This window comes from Habropoda laboriosa, unplaced genomic scaffold (genome assembly GCF_001263275.1).
Source record: "Habropoda laboriosa isolate 0110345459 unplaced genomic scaffold, ASM126327v1 scaffold529, whole genome shotgun sequence".
NCBI lineage: Eukaryota > Metazoa > Arthropoda > Insecta > Hymenoptera > Apidae > Habropoda > Habropoda laboriosa.
In genome coordinates, this window is record NW_017100671.1 from 1 (window position 1) to 12,164 (window position 12,164).

The window sequence follows — 12,164 nt, forward strand, 5'->3', positions numbered from 1 at the left end:
TTCACGGCTATACGTTTAATTATAAATAATACTTTTTACTTCAGAAAATATGACCGACACGCTCTTGTGGAACAAAGTGTAATAATAACATATGGACGGAAACCTTGCCCACAGTACTACTAGGGTTGAGAGCAGCTTTAAGGGATGATACCAACTATTCAGCGGTGCAAATGGTATATGGAACAAACGTAAGACTTCCTGGAGAATTCTTTAACTAATCGAAGCTTGAGGTGGAACCTGAGTCGTTCATAAGCAAACTACAACAGCACATGGCTTGGTTGAAACCAGTGAAGACGCAGCGGGCTACAAGCCAAAAGGTATTGGTACACAAGGATTTAAAATTCTGCTCTCACGTTTTTTTAAGGGTTGTTAGAATTAAAAAGCCACTGGAGCCGGCCTAGGAAGGACCGTTCCTAGTATCGGAAAGGCATGAGAAGTATTTCACAATAATAATAAAAGGAAAGGGAGTAAATGTGTCGGTAGACAGACTCAAGCCAGCCTATATTTTAAGACCAGACGAAACTTGCGACGAAAACCACCAGGTACCACGAACGACACCGTAAAACCCCCTGCGAGAACAGGGGAGAAAAGAAGCACCAAAACGTCAGTAAGATTCCAGGCCGGAGTATAAGGTGTAATAACGCGTCTAAATTATGTAAAGATTAGCAATATTGCATGTTCCTCAATTCTTATATTGTATATAGTAGTCATACCCACGTATATTTATATAATGGCTGTGATCGAACACAAAAAGTAATATAAAACATAGTAGTGCTAATACAAATGAAAATTTTGTTAAGTTGAACGTTATATTCTATGTATCGTAACTTAATTACTGGAGGGAGAGTAATGTAGCGGCATGAACACGGAGAGTGAGTGTGGTATGACTGATGCGAGAATGTCATATAATTACTAAATGAGTGTGGTATGATTGATAGAAAGTGCGAACTGAGCGTAGAGAAAGAGTAGATAGAGTAGAGAGTAGAGAGTAGATGCGAAAGAATGCGTGAGGTGAACGCCACGTGCGAGAGATTAGAAGCAAGTGAATCGCCGAGCGAGACACAATCGTAGTACCAGACAATCGTTGTAACAGAACTTGAAATAAAGCTGTAGTCAGTACAAATCTAAACCTATAAAGTTTCACGTAAAGCGCATAAGCAGTGTCAAACATATAATATAGCCTCAAGGAATTTAGGTGTTATCCTTCCTTTCTAAAGATGAATAATTTTCAGAGAGAGACAGTTCCAACTGAGGTTCCGCCAATAACATCAATGGCGAAACCTACGAAGAAGAGAACAGGAAAAGGCGCGCATGCTAGAAGACTGAGGCTTTCCGCGTGAAAACGGGCACGAAGCAATTGGCTGAGGCAAGAGCTGCGAAAAGGTTGTCGCTCTTTTGCGACGAAGAAGCTGAACTTGAGAAATCACTTTCAAATTTAAATCTAAATGTTCAGAGCATAAGTGTACCCCTGCCAGTGGCAACTCGAGAAGTTGGAATAGCGACTGCCCTGGAATACAATCGTATATGTACGACTTGGTCGTATACGGTAATTTGGCCCATTTGCACAGTTTACCAAGCGTATCGCGTCAATCTCTTCTTGTTTTCGTTTCGTGTCTATCAGGCGCGTTATTCACAACAACAGATGGAGTCATTCCCGATTGAGTCCGGCGTCATCTTCAGCGAAGAAATTCGACAGGTGCTCTCCGTTATAACGCAGGTTCCGGTTGCCATGGCGTCAATTCTGAGAGCGATTGGAAGAGTAGACGCAAATGATACATGGCACGTGTTCGCCCCAATAATTGACGAGTATACGGCGAGTGAGGGTACTGCCATCTACCTAAACACCGTTTGTATTAGAAGCGGACTTTAATGAAGTAAAAGAAACACTCGCCAATGCAAATACCAGCTTCTATTCCTATACACCAAAAGACTAAAAGAACCACATACAGTAAATATTCTATAAGAGTTTGTTGAGATCTACACGATAACTGTTCATGGTCTATCTCCACCATAAGGGGGGACCACCCTTGAACCAGGCAAGCGACTAATGTGACACGGCCGCGGCATCTCTTTATCGCATTCGGTGGCGGCATGTTCGTTAGTCAATCCTAACAAAACTACAAAAGTTTGTTATTTTCAATTTTTCGTTAATAAAAATTTCATCAAAATATTAGTAAGATTTTCCTGATTAAAATGATACAAAACATGATATTGTTACAAAACTTGGTTCTGTCGATTGGGCTTGTGAATCTTCCTTTGCCTGCTACCTTTTTCTACGTTTGTTTCGCTGTTTACATCTAAAGAATGTAGGACCTATCCGTTAAGTGTTCCACAGCTGTGTCGATGCAAACAGTTATCGTGTAGAAGAACTGAACCTATCCTGTTATTCTCGAACGGGACACTCCTCTACACGATAACTGTTCGTAAGCGGCCTTTCCTTTGATCAATTATCGGATAGGAAGAAACGATTTTTTACCTCTGACGAGTTTAAAGGACACATAAGAATACACATAGGAGTTGTTATACTAACGTTTACACTAGTCAGGACTCTTCACAAGCAATTCGCAAACAACTTACGAACAATTGTAATTTACTAATATGTTAAAAATAGAGTTTAAATAGATTGAAAAAATTGAAGGTCATCTTCATTTCTTAAAAAATAATGCAAACTCAAACAATTCACATGTGTACGTCGTTATATTGTTTATAAAAAATAGTGTCACTTATTCCGTATGTATGTATATACAGTAGCGGACAAAAGTTTAAGACGATGATTTGTAAACCGGATTACAAACATCTTATACGCATATTGTTCTATTCGGTTTGTCTCTTTGGAATAACGTAGCTGTATGTTTGACCTTCGTAACCTCAGACAGTCAGTTGTTAAATACAAACAATGTAGGAGTTACAACAGTTAGTTACCGCTTAGCATTAGCACTTGGAAACAGTGGACATTAGTTTAAGACGATCTGTGTAAAACGTGAGTACGAGTACAGTTTTTGAACATTTTGATTCTGGAATGTCAAAATCATTGTTTAGTGTACCTTTTATTGCTTAAAATTCATTTAGGTAGGAACAGACTATGGGTAAATCAAAGAATTTACTTGAAAACGAAAGGGAACAAATCGTAAGGCTGCGAAAGCAAAGTAAAACCTTCACCGAAATAGCAAATATAGTGAACAGGTCAGAAACGGCTTGTAAACAAGCTTGGTATAAATTTTTAAAGACAGGCATGTATTGCGATCAACCGAAAAACGGAAGACCACGGAAAACAACACCGAAAATGGATCGCCGGATTCATCGATTGAGCGAAAAGGATCGTTTTCGTAGTGCAAATAATATTGCTGCGGAGATAAACTATGAAAACGATACACAAATTAGTGCTAGAACTGTTAGGAGAAGATTAGAAGACTTTAACTTAAGAGGACGAAAACCCCAAAAGAAACCACTGCTGAGTTCTAGGAATCGAAAAAGACGACTTGCATTTGCTAAAGCTCATAAGCATTGGACAAGTGAAGATTGGCAAAAGGTATTGTTTTCTGACGAATCGAAATTCAATCGCGTCTGTTCTGACGGGATACGGTACGTTAGACGTCGAATTGGCGAAAGTTTGAAAACACAGTGCGTTTTAAAAACTCTTAAACATGGTGGTGGAAACGTTATGGTGTGGGCGTGTTTTTCTCGAAGCGGCCCTGGTCCGATATGTCGTATCAATGGAATTATGGACCGTTTTCAATACATGGACATACTCAAGAACACAATGTTACCTTTTGCACGCAACAATATGAGTGATGATTTTATTTTTCAAAATGATAATGATCCGAAGCACACGGCTCGGGTTGTGAAACAGTTTTTTCAAGAAGAAAATATTATCGTGCTGCCGTGGCCGTCCCAATCACCAGATATTAATCCAATCGAGAACTTGTGGAGCATCATAAAAAAGACAGTACAAGGTTATAAACCGAAAAATTTGAATGAACTTTACTCTACAATTGAAACAGCTTGGAGTAATATTACGGTAGATCAATGTAAAAAACTACAACATACAACTACAACATAGATTCAATGCCAAGAAGATGTACCGAAGTGATAAGAAATAACGGATATTGGACAAAATATTGAATTTAAACAAAAATTGTGCATATTTTTTTACCAAAACTTAATATTTTTTGTGTAGTCTTAAACTTTTGACCGACAAAATATTATACAGATTTCGTTCCTTTTTTTGTAACTTCGCTACTGAGCAAAATATCAAAACGAAATTTTTTTTGTAAGTGTATAAACAAATGTCTAATTAGTTAATACCAAAAGTAGAACACTGTATTTATATTTTTTATGGAAAGTAAATCAATTATTTATTTTTTCCATTTCGTCTTAATCTTTTGTCCGCTACTGTATAAAGACGATGGTTTTTAATAACAGCAACAGACGAAGAAATCGTGAACGGGTTGCTAGTCCAATTGAAAAGAGAGTTTGATGTAACTACTGGCGACTTAAGTTTGTTTCTAGGATTTCAGATAGAGCAGGACACTGACGGCGCTATCTTCTTGCATCAATCTTGGTACGCCAGAAAGGTCCTGGAGCGATACATCAATAGGGAAACATCCATCGTGATATCTTCCAACCGAGAAATAAGATCACGGTACCAAACAATAGGAAACATGTTTGAAAGAATAATAAATGACAGGATCCTAACAATATGTCACACAAAAAATATAATTCCAGAAAATCAGTATGGCTTTCGCAAACATCATTCAACATGCCATAAACAAGCTATCCTCGGACGTCAACTGGGCGCTGAATGGCGGTAAATGCGTGGGAGCATGCCGTGTAGACTTATAGAGAGCATTTGACATAGTTTGGCTAAACGAATTAATAATCAAACTACAAAACAAAGAATTTCCTCCTATACTAATCAAACTAATCCGTAGCATGATATACGGAAGAAGTTTTCAAATCAATTTGGGCAACGTAAAATCTACGCAATCGTTCAACATAGAAAATGGACTCCAACAAGGCACAATAAATTCTCCCATACTCTTCAACATATACACCAGTGACATCCTCAAATTATTCGGCCCTCATAACATAAATTGTTCCATGATAGCGTTCGCAGACGATTTAATTATATACACATCAGACAAATCTCCAAACAAATTACAAACCACACTACCAAAAAGCGTCAACAATATATTTGCTTATCTTAAAGCCTGGAAACTACAAGTTAATGCTGGTAAATGTGAACCAATCCTCACCAGGCCTTCATGAAGGAAAGCCTCGGGAACCGTTAGAAAGCAATACAAACATTTCTCCTTAAAACACGAAGAAAAGCAAGTGAAAATATAAAAAATAAAAACGCGGTAAGATACTTGGGCCTACTAATAGACAATAGATTCTTATTTAATAAACACATCGAGACCCAGTTACAAAAAGCAAAAAAAGAAAAAACATTTATAGCCAACGCAAGGCTGTATTACTCTAAAAATTAGATAAAAAAGTCAAACTAATACGTTACCAACTTCTGATAAAACCTATAATTACATACGGATGTGAGATATGGTACAACATCGGAGCAGCCGTAATGGAGGAACTGTAGATCTTTGAACGAAGATGCCTAAGAGCATGTCTCAACTTATACAGAACACGCGAGTCAAACTACCAAAAATACTACAACACAACACTGACCAATAAAGCGGGTTGCAGCAAAATCGACAACTGCATAATCAAACTTATTAGAAACTACTTCGCATCAGCTTAACAACTAACTAACAAACAAATCCATAACTTGTCCACTAAGCACATCAGGAGAGCAGGCAAACTGAAAACATATTAAATACAGTACAGCGATCCCCGAAAAAGACTTCAAAGAATACTGAAGCATGGACAGAAAAAGATTTTGGTGACAGAAATGTGATTAAAATCAAAATAAAAACAAAAAGTGAAAAAAGAACGTACCTGTAGCAATATAATCAAAACTAAAAATTTCCAAAAATAATGTAAATGTGTAGCGGCCCATGCAGCGCGCACGGCGCCAGATTGTATACAGAACGTACACGGCGAGACGCACGTAACGGACGCCTGAAGCCTCGGAAATCACGGAGGAGCTCCGAGGAATCGCCGGGAAGGTAAGAATCCTCTATAAGTCTAGTAATAATCTCCGTAGGGACATTAGAGAAGATGCGGAACTGCAGATAATGCAGATGTTGAAAGACATACGAATGAAGGTCAAGGACGAGCGAAAATTTGAGGCCCTGAGTTCGTGGACCTTGAGAATGACGGAGGCAGTTTTCCCGATCCTCGAGAGTAGGGGCTTTAGCGGGGTGTTGGGGAAAGAAATTCGGGACACCATCCTCGAGGGGTCAAAGTTAGTCGACACTTGGCTCACCGGGGAGGTGCTACCGACAACGACAGAAGAATGGCAAACAACGCCAAAGCAAAGGAGGGAGGCGGGCCGCAAGAGGAAGCGTGCCCTGCCCCAATCTCCACAGAAGGAAGTGTCGCCCGGCACCAAGTCGCCTCCGGTGAAGAGAAGGCCGGAGGTGATTACTGTAGCAAGGAAGAGGACGCCCGCGCCGCTTACGAAGTCGCCTGCGAAGACACAGAGCACGCCGGACAGAGGTGAGGCGGTTCTTAAAATCAAGGCCAAGGAGGGCCAGGACTTCCGCGTCACTTTCGCGGAAGTTAAAGACAAGGTGAAGATAGACAGACGGCACTGTCCTGGTGGGAGTCAGACCGAAGATGTGCTTATACGCACTAAGGACACGGCAGAAGCGAAGAAGCTCATGCTAAGAGCTAAGGCCGCGGGTGTGGAGACGGAAGTGCTAGGAGGAAGAGCCGGTCGTCTCCACATCTCAGGAATCGACGGTCTTTTGACGAAGACGGAGCTGGCCACGGCCCTCTCGAAAATGATGGCAACAAAGGTAAACATAGTTTACATCAGAGAGGGCTTCGGCGACACGCGGACGGCATGCGCTGAAATGAACGCGGAAAGCGTGGCCAAGTGCGTGCAAATGAAAGACATCCGGCTAAGGTGGAACCGGTGTCGTGTGCGCGAGTTCAAGGCCGCGGGCGAGTACTTCAGGTGCAGCGTGACGGGGCACTTTGCTCGCGACTGCAAAGAACAGAACAAGCGCTGCTACAGGTGCGGCAGCGAGCAGCACCTGGTGAAAGAGTGCCAACAAACAGAAAAGACAGCGAGGCAATCGACGCGGAGGCGGCCCCCATCCAGGGGCACAACGGAGTGGCCAGAATTGGGCGGAGCGCGATCGGATAGAAGTGCACCAAGTGTAGTGAGAAGTGCACCGAGTGCGGGGAAAAGTGCATCGACCAGTGCGCGGGTGCAGCAAGAAAGAAGAGGAGAACCCAGGACCAGGACCATCGGGACGCAGACCGACGTTTCCTGCATCCAGGGATCACCACGCAGGACAGGATGAGCCGACGCAGTCAAGAAGCCGCCACCTCCGAGGAAGAAAGGAAGGAAGAGCCGACCGTCGCCGAGAAGAGAACGAGAACGAGTAGCGGAAACACCAGCATCAAAGAAGACAGGAGCGTCTAGACAGCGACGGACCAGAGGCGTGGCTGTCATTGTAAGACACGAGATAGAGAAGTACGAGGATGCGATTAAAGCCATCCGATCCCACGTGCGAAACGAAGAGATGAGTGGGATAAAATCCGTGAGGAAGACCATGGCCGGCGAGATCCTCTTCGAGCTTGAAGAGGACGATCACACGAAACCATGGAAAGACAGGCTGGAGAGCATTCCTGGCGTTGCAAAGGTCCGGCGACTGGGCCCGCGCGACGCGGTGAAGATAAGAGGAATTGATGCCCTCACGGAGAACGAGGCCATCCTGAAGGCGGTGTCGGACACCACCGCCATGACAGAAGAGGAGAACGAGCAGGCGCAGATCGTCAGGGCTATCCTCGGGCCTTGGCAGGAGCGCGTAGTCGTGGTCCTGTTGCCCAGCCGAGCAGCCAAGGAACTGTGTAGCAAGGACAAATTCAAGATAGGATGGTCGAACGCCAGGGCTAGGTTTCCTCCCCGGCCCTGAGAGAATGTGCAGATCCTGCGGGTGGTATGGCCTCTCCGCCGAAACATGTAGAAGGAAGGAAGCACCACCAAATCAAACCAGGGATCAATAAACGATAATGCCCAAGGTAATACAAATAAACTTTAATAATTCTAGAGCCGCACAGGACCTGTTGGGACAGGTCATGCAAGAAAGAGGTGCCACGGTAGCCGTCGTCTCCGAGCCAGCCAGGGCGAAGAGCGGCGGTGGCAAGTGGTACCACAGCGGAGGCAATAAAGCCGCCATCTGGGTGGGGGACCCGGGTGCGCGGATCGAACTAGTGTGGAGCGGTGCTGGCGCCGTTATGATCAAGTTGGACGATCGGGAGATAATAAGGTGCTACTTCTCCCCGAACCGTCCACTGGCACAGTTCAAGGCATTCTGGGACAAGTTCCCAAGATTAGTAGAGAGGACCGGGCGGGAGTCCATAGTCACTGGTGACTTCAACGCTTGTTCCCCGGCGTGGGCCGATAGAAGAAATGAACGTGGGCGATAAATAGAGGACGGCCTGGCTACGGCAGATTGGGTCTGCTGCAACGTGGGCGCTAGGCCGACGTGCGTGAGTTCGATGGGAACGACCATCATCGACGTCACATTCGCCACGAGGGAAATGGCTGAAAACGTGAAAAACTGGCAGGTGCTGGACCTCGAGACGTTGAGCAACCACCTGTACATCTCCTACGAAATAGAAGACGGGAGAACCACAGGGGCGCAGAGCCAGAGACCCCCCACAACATGGAATTGCAGAAAGATAAGATGGGGGAAGCTGGAGAAGGAAACCAGAGATCTGGCTCTGGACCTTACAGACGACGCAGCCGGCGATCTGAGGGACGTACTCAGCGCCATTTGCAACAGGGTGATGCCCAAGAATAAACCGGGCAGAAGAAGGAACGCCTACTGGTGGTCGGATGCGATCGCCAGCGAGAGGAGTCGCTGCGAGAGGATGCGTAGGCGTATCCAGAAAGATAAGAGAAGAAATATCTGCACCCGAGACGCGCAGGAGGAATACAAGGAAGTACAACGCAGGCTGCGGAGAAACATCGCAAAGAGAAAAGACGAAGTTTGGAGAGATCTGCTGAAGACAGTGGAACAAGACCCCTGGGGAAAAGCGTACAAGGTGGTATGCGGAAAATTAGCAGGGAGGAGCAGGACAATGCTCGAGGAGGACGAACACCGACGGGTGCTCAGCATGCTGTTTCCCGACGGTCCACTGCCGGAGGAACTCCGTCGATAAAAGGAATCAGAAGACGAGAAAATGACGAGAAGAGTCACAGAAGACGAGGTCTTCAGAACGGCGAGAAGGATTAAGCGGGGCAAGGCACCGGGCCCCGACGGGATCCCGCCCGATATAGTGAGATACATCGGCATGAGGAAGCCGGATGTATTCAAAAAAGTTTTCGACGACTGCTTGGACGGGCTGCGTTTCCCGCCCGAGTGGAAGAGGAGTCGAATAGTGCTGATCCCGAAGGGACTGGACAGCATGGAGAAGAAGTTCCGGCCCATCTGCTTGCTGAACACCACAGGCAAGCTGTTCGAAAGGGTGATGGCGAACAGGATCGCCGGATGGGCCGAGGAGAAGCTGAACCGGAACCAGTTCGGCTTCAGACCAGGGCTTTCGACCATAGAGGCCCTCGAGGAAGTAGACGCGTACGTCAAAAGGGCGATGATCGAGAGGAGGGGCGTGATGGCAGTGCTTCTGGACATCAGGAACGCCTTCAACGAAATCACATGGCCCGCGGTGATGAAAGGACTGGAGGACATGGACATGCCGTGGTACATGCAGGTACTTGTGAGAGACTATCTTAGTGTAAGGACAGGGACTTCGTGCGCGGGGAGGGCGCCCGCGGAATTGGCAATGAGCAGGGGCGTGCCCCAGGGATCCGTCCTGGGACCACTGCTCTGGAACATCGCGTATAATAAGATACTGGCCAAGGGGGAGGGCAGTGATGTTAAGAGAGTTTGCTACGCCGACGACACCATCGTGATGGTCAAGTACACGGACGTCGCAGAAGGAGCTCCACGGCTCGCGAAAAGGGTGGAGAACGTCATGGTCGAGATCGAGAGTCTGGGACTGACGATCGCGGAGAACAAAACGCAGGCGATCATTCTTGACCGGAGGAGGGGTATAATACCCCCAATACAGATCACGATAAGAGGTACTAAGGTCGTTAAGGCGAGCGCGGAAGTGAAGTACCTGGGCGTGACGCTGGGAGAGAGAATGCGTCTCCTGAAGCACGTGATCGCTGTCAGCGAGAAGGGCACGACGGTCATGAGCAAGATCGGCCGGATATTGCCCAACCTGGGGAGACGACATGCACGAGGTCCAAGATGTTCAACTCCTGGCTGGACAAGGTCAGGAGGATGTGCGTGCTGCGAGTGAGCGCTGCCTACCGAACGATGTCCACGGAAGCAGCGGGTGTGATCGCAGGGGTTCCCCCGTTCGAACTGGTCGCAACAGCCAGAATGCGGGAACACCGCCGCAAGAAGGAGCTCAGCCTGACGGGTACGGTGACCCCGAGGCACAAAGCCAGGATCAAGAAAGAAGAAGAAAGGGAAACGATGAACGCCTGGCAGAAGAGATGGCAGGAGCCATCAAAGACGGGGGAGTGGACGAGGCGCCTCATCCCGGACATAAAGAAATGGGTAAAACGATCACACGGAAAGGTGAACTACGAGGGTAGTCCCAGAAGTACCCGACCTGACGTATAGATGGCGGTTGTTTTTTAAAAAAAATGACTATCGTAGAAAATACCAACCTTATAAAGCTTAAGTTTGAAGTTTGACGACGCTACGTAGCGTCGTGAGGATGTTTCAATCGAGTGTTTGGCGAAGTTTCACAGCAATAAAGCAGAGTTTTTGCGTCGATACATAACCATGGATGAAACATGGGTCCATCACTTGACACCTGAGACAAAGGAACAGTCAAAACAATGGACTGAAAGGGGAGAATCGGCTCCAAAGAAGGCGAAGACAGTTCCATCTGCAGGCAAGGTCATGGCGTCAGTTTTTTGATAATTTTCATTGATTATCTTCAGAAAGGAAGAACAATCGACGGCGAGTATTATGCGAACTTATTGCAGCGTTTGAGTGATGAAATCAAGAAAAAACGGCCGCATTTGGCGAAAAAGAAAATTTTGTTTCATCAAGACAATGCACCAGTTCACACATCCGTTATCGCGATGGCCAAAATCAATGAGTTAAAGTTCAAATTGCTTCTTCACGCACCCTATTTGCCAGATTTAGCCCCCTCGGATTATTTTCTGTTTCCAAACTTGAAAAAATGGCTCGGTGGTAAAAGATTTGCCAACAATGAAGAGGTGGAGTCTGCGGTTGATGGCTATTTTGAGGAGCTCGACGATTCTTACTATAAACAGGGTATTGAAGCTATTGAACATCGCTGGGAAAAGTGTATCGAGCTAAAAGGAGACTATGTAGAGAAATAAAGATACTTTTCCCCAAATTTTTTGTGTTTTCTTTGTTAGGTCGAGTACTTCTGGGACTACCCTCGTACCACCTGACCCAATTCCTCACGGGTCACGGTACGTTCAACCTCTACTTAAAGCGATTCAAGAGAAGACGCAGCGACAGGTGCAGATACTGCACCGCAGTTGAGGCTGACAGCGTGCGCCACACGATGTTCGACTGCCCCGGTTGGAAACAAGAAAGGGACCATATAGACTGGAGTATCGGGGGCGGGCCCCTGACACCGGAAAACATCGTCACCGAGATGTTAAAGAACAGGAAGAGGTGGGTCGAGATCGAAGGCGTCGTCCACAACATCCTCACCAAGATGGAGGACGACGACCGGAGACTCGGCTACTGACTGTACTGTTGTGAAGTGAAGTGAAAGAAGAGTTCCCGCCGCCCTTCTACAGCGGACGGAGGAAGAATTTCCGCCGCCGATTTACAGCGGACGGACAATTGTATATATTTGAATTGTACATTTAATTCAATCATTTACAGGACAGATTTCTTTGTTGTATATAGCTTCAATGAAATTGTATATATTTACGAGTGCGAGGACGTGTGAATGAACCTTTGGGGTTTTAGTGCATGCGAGGATTTCAAGGGTGCGGACTTAATTGTGTGTGAATGTGT

The 12,164-nt window shown here is 45.7% G+C and overlaps 2 protein-coding genes across 2 annotated transcripts; both read left to right on the forward strand.

The window, feature by feature from the left end:
- The first annotated feature begins 3,080 nt into the window (after window positions 1-3,080).
- Window positions 3,081-3,960, forward strand: LOC108576844. The gene is made up of 2 exons (XM_017939907.1): window positions 3,081-3,512; window positions 3,920-3,960. The coding sequence occupies exons 1-2, from the start codon at window positions 3,083-3,085 to the stop codon at window positions 3,958-3,960; spliced, it is 471 nt and encodes a 156-aa protein (XP_017795396.1). The 5' UTR covers window positions 3,081-3,082.
- Window positions 3,961-7,685: 3,725 nt separating this feature from the next.
- Window positions 7,686-9,300, forward strand: LOC108576829. The gene is made up of 3 exons (XM_017939893.1): window positions 7,686-8,029; window positions 8,184-8,503; window positions 8,567-9,300. The coding sequence occupies exons 1-3, from the start codon at window positions 7,686-7,688 to the stop codon at window positions 9,298-9,300; spliced, it is 1,398 nt and encodes a 465-aa protein (XP_017795382.1).
- Window positions 9,301-12,164: the final 2,864 nt, after the last annotated feature.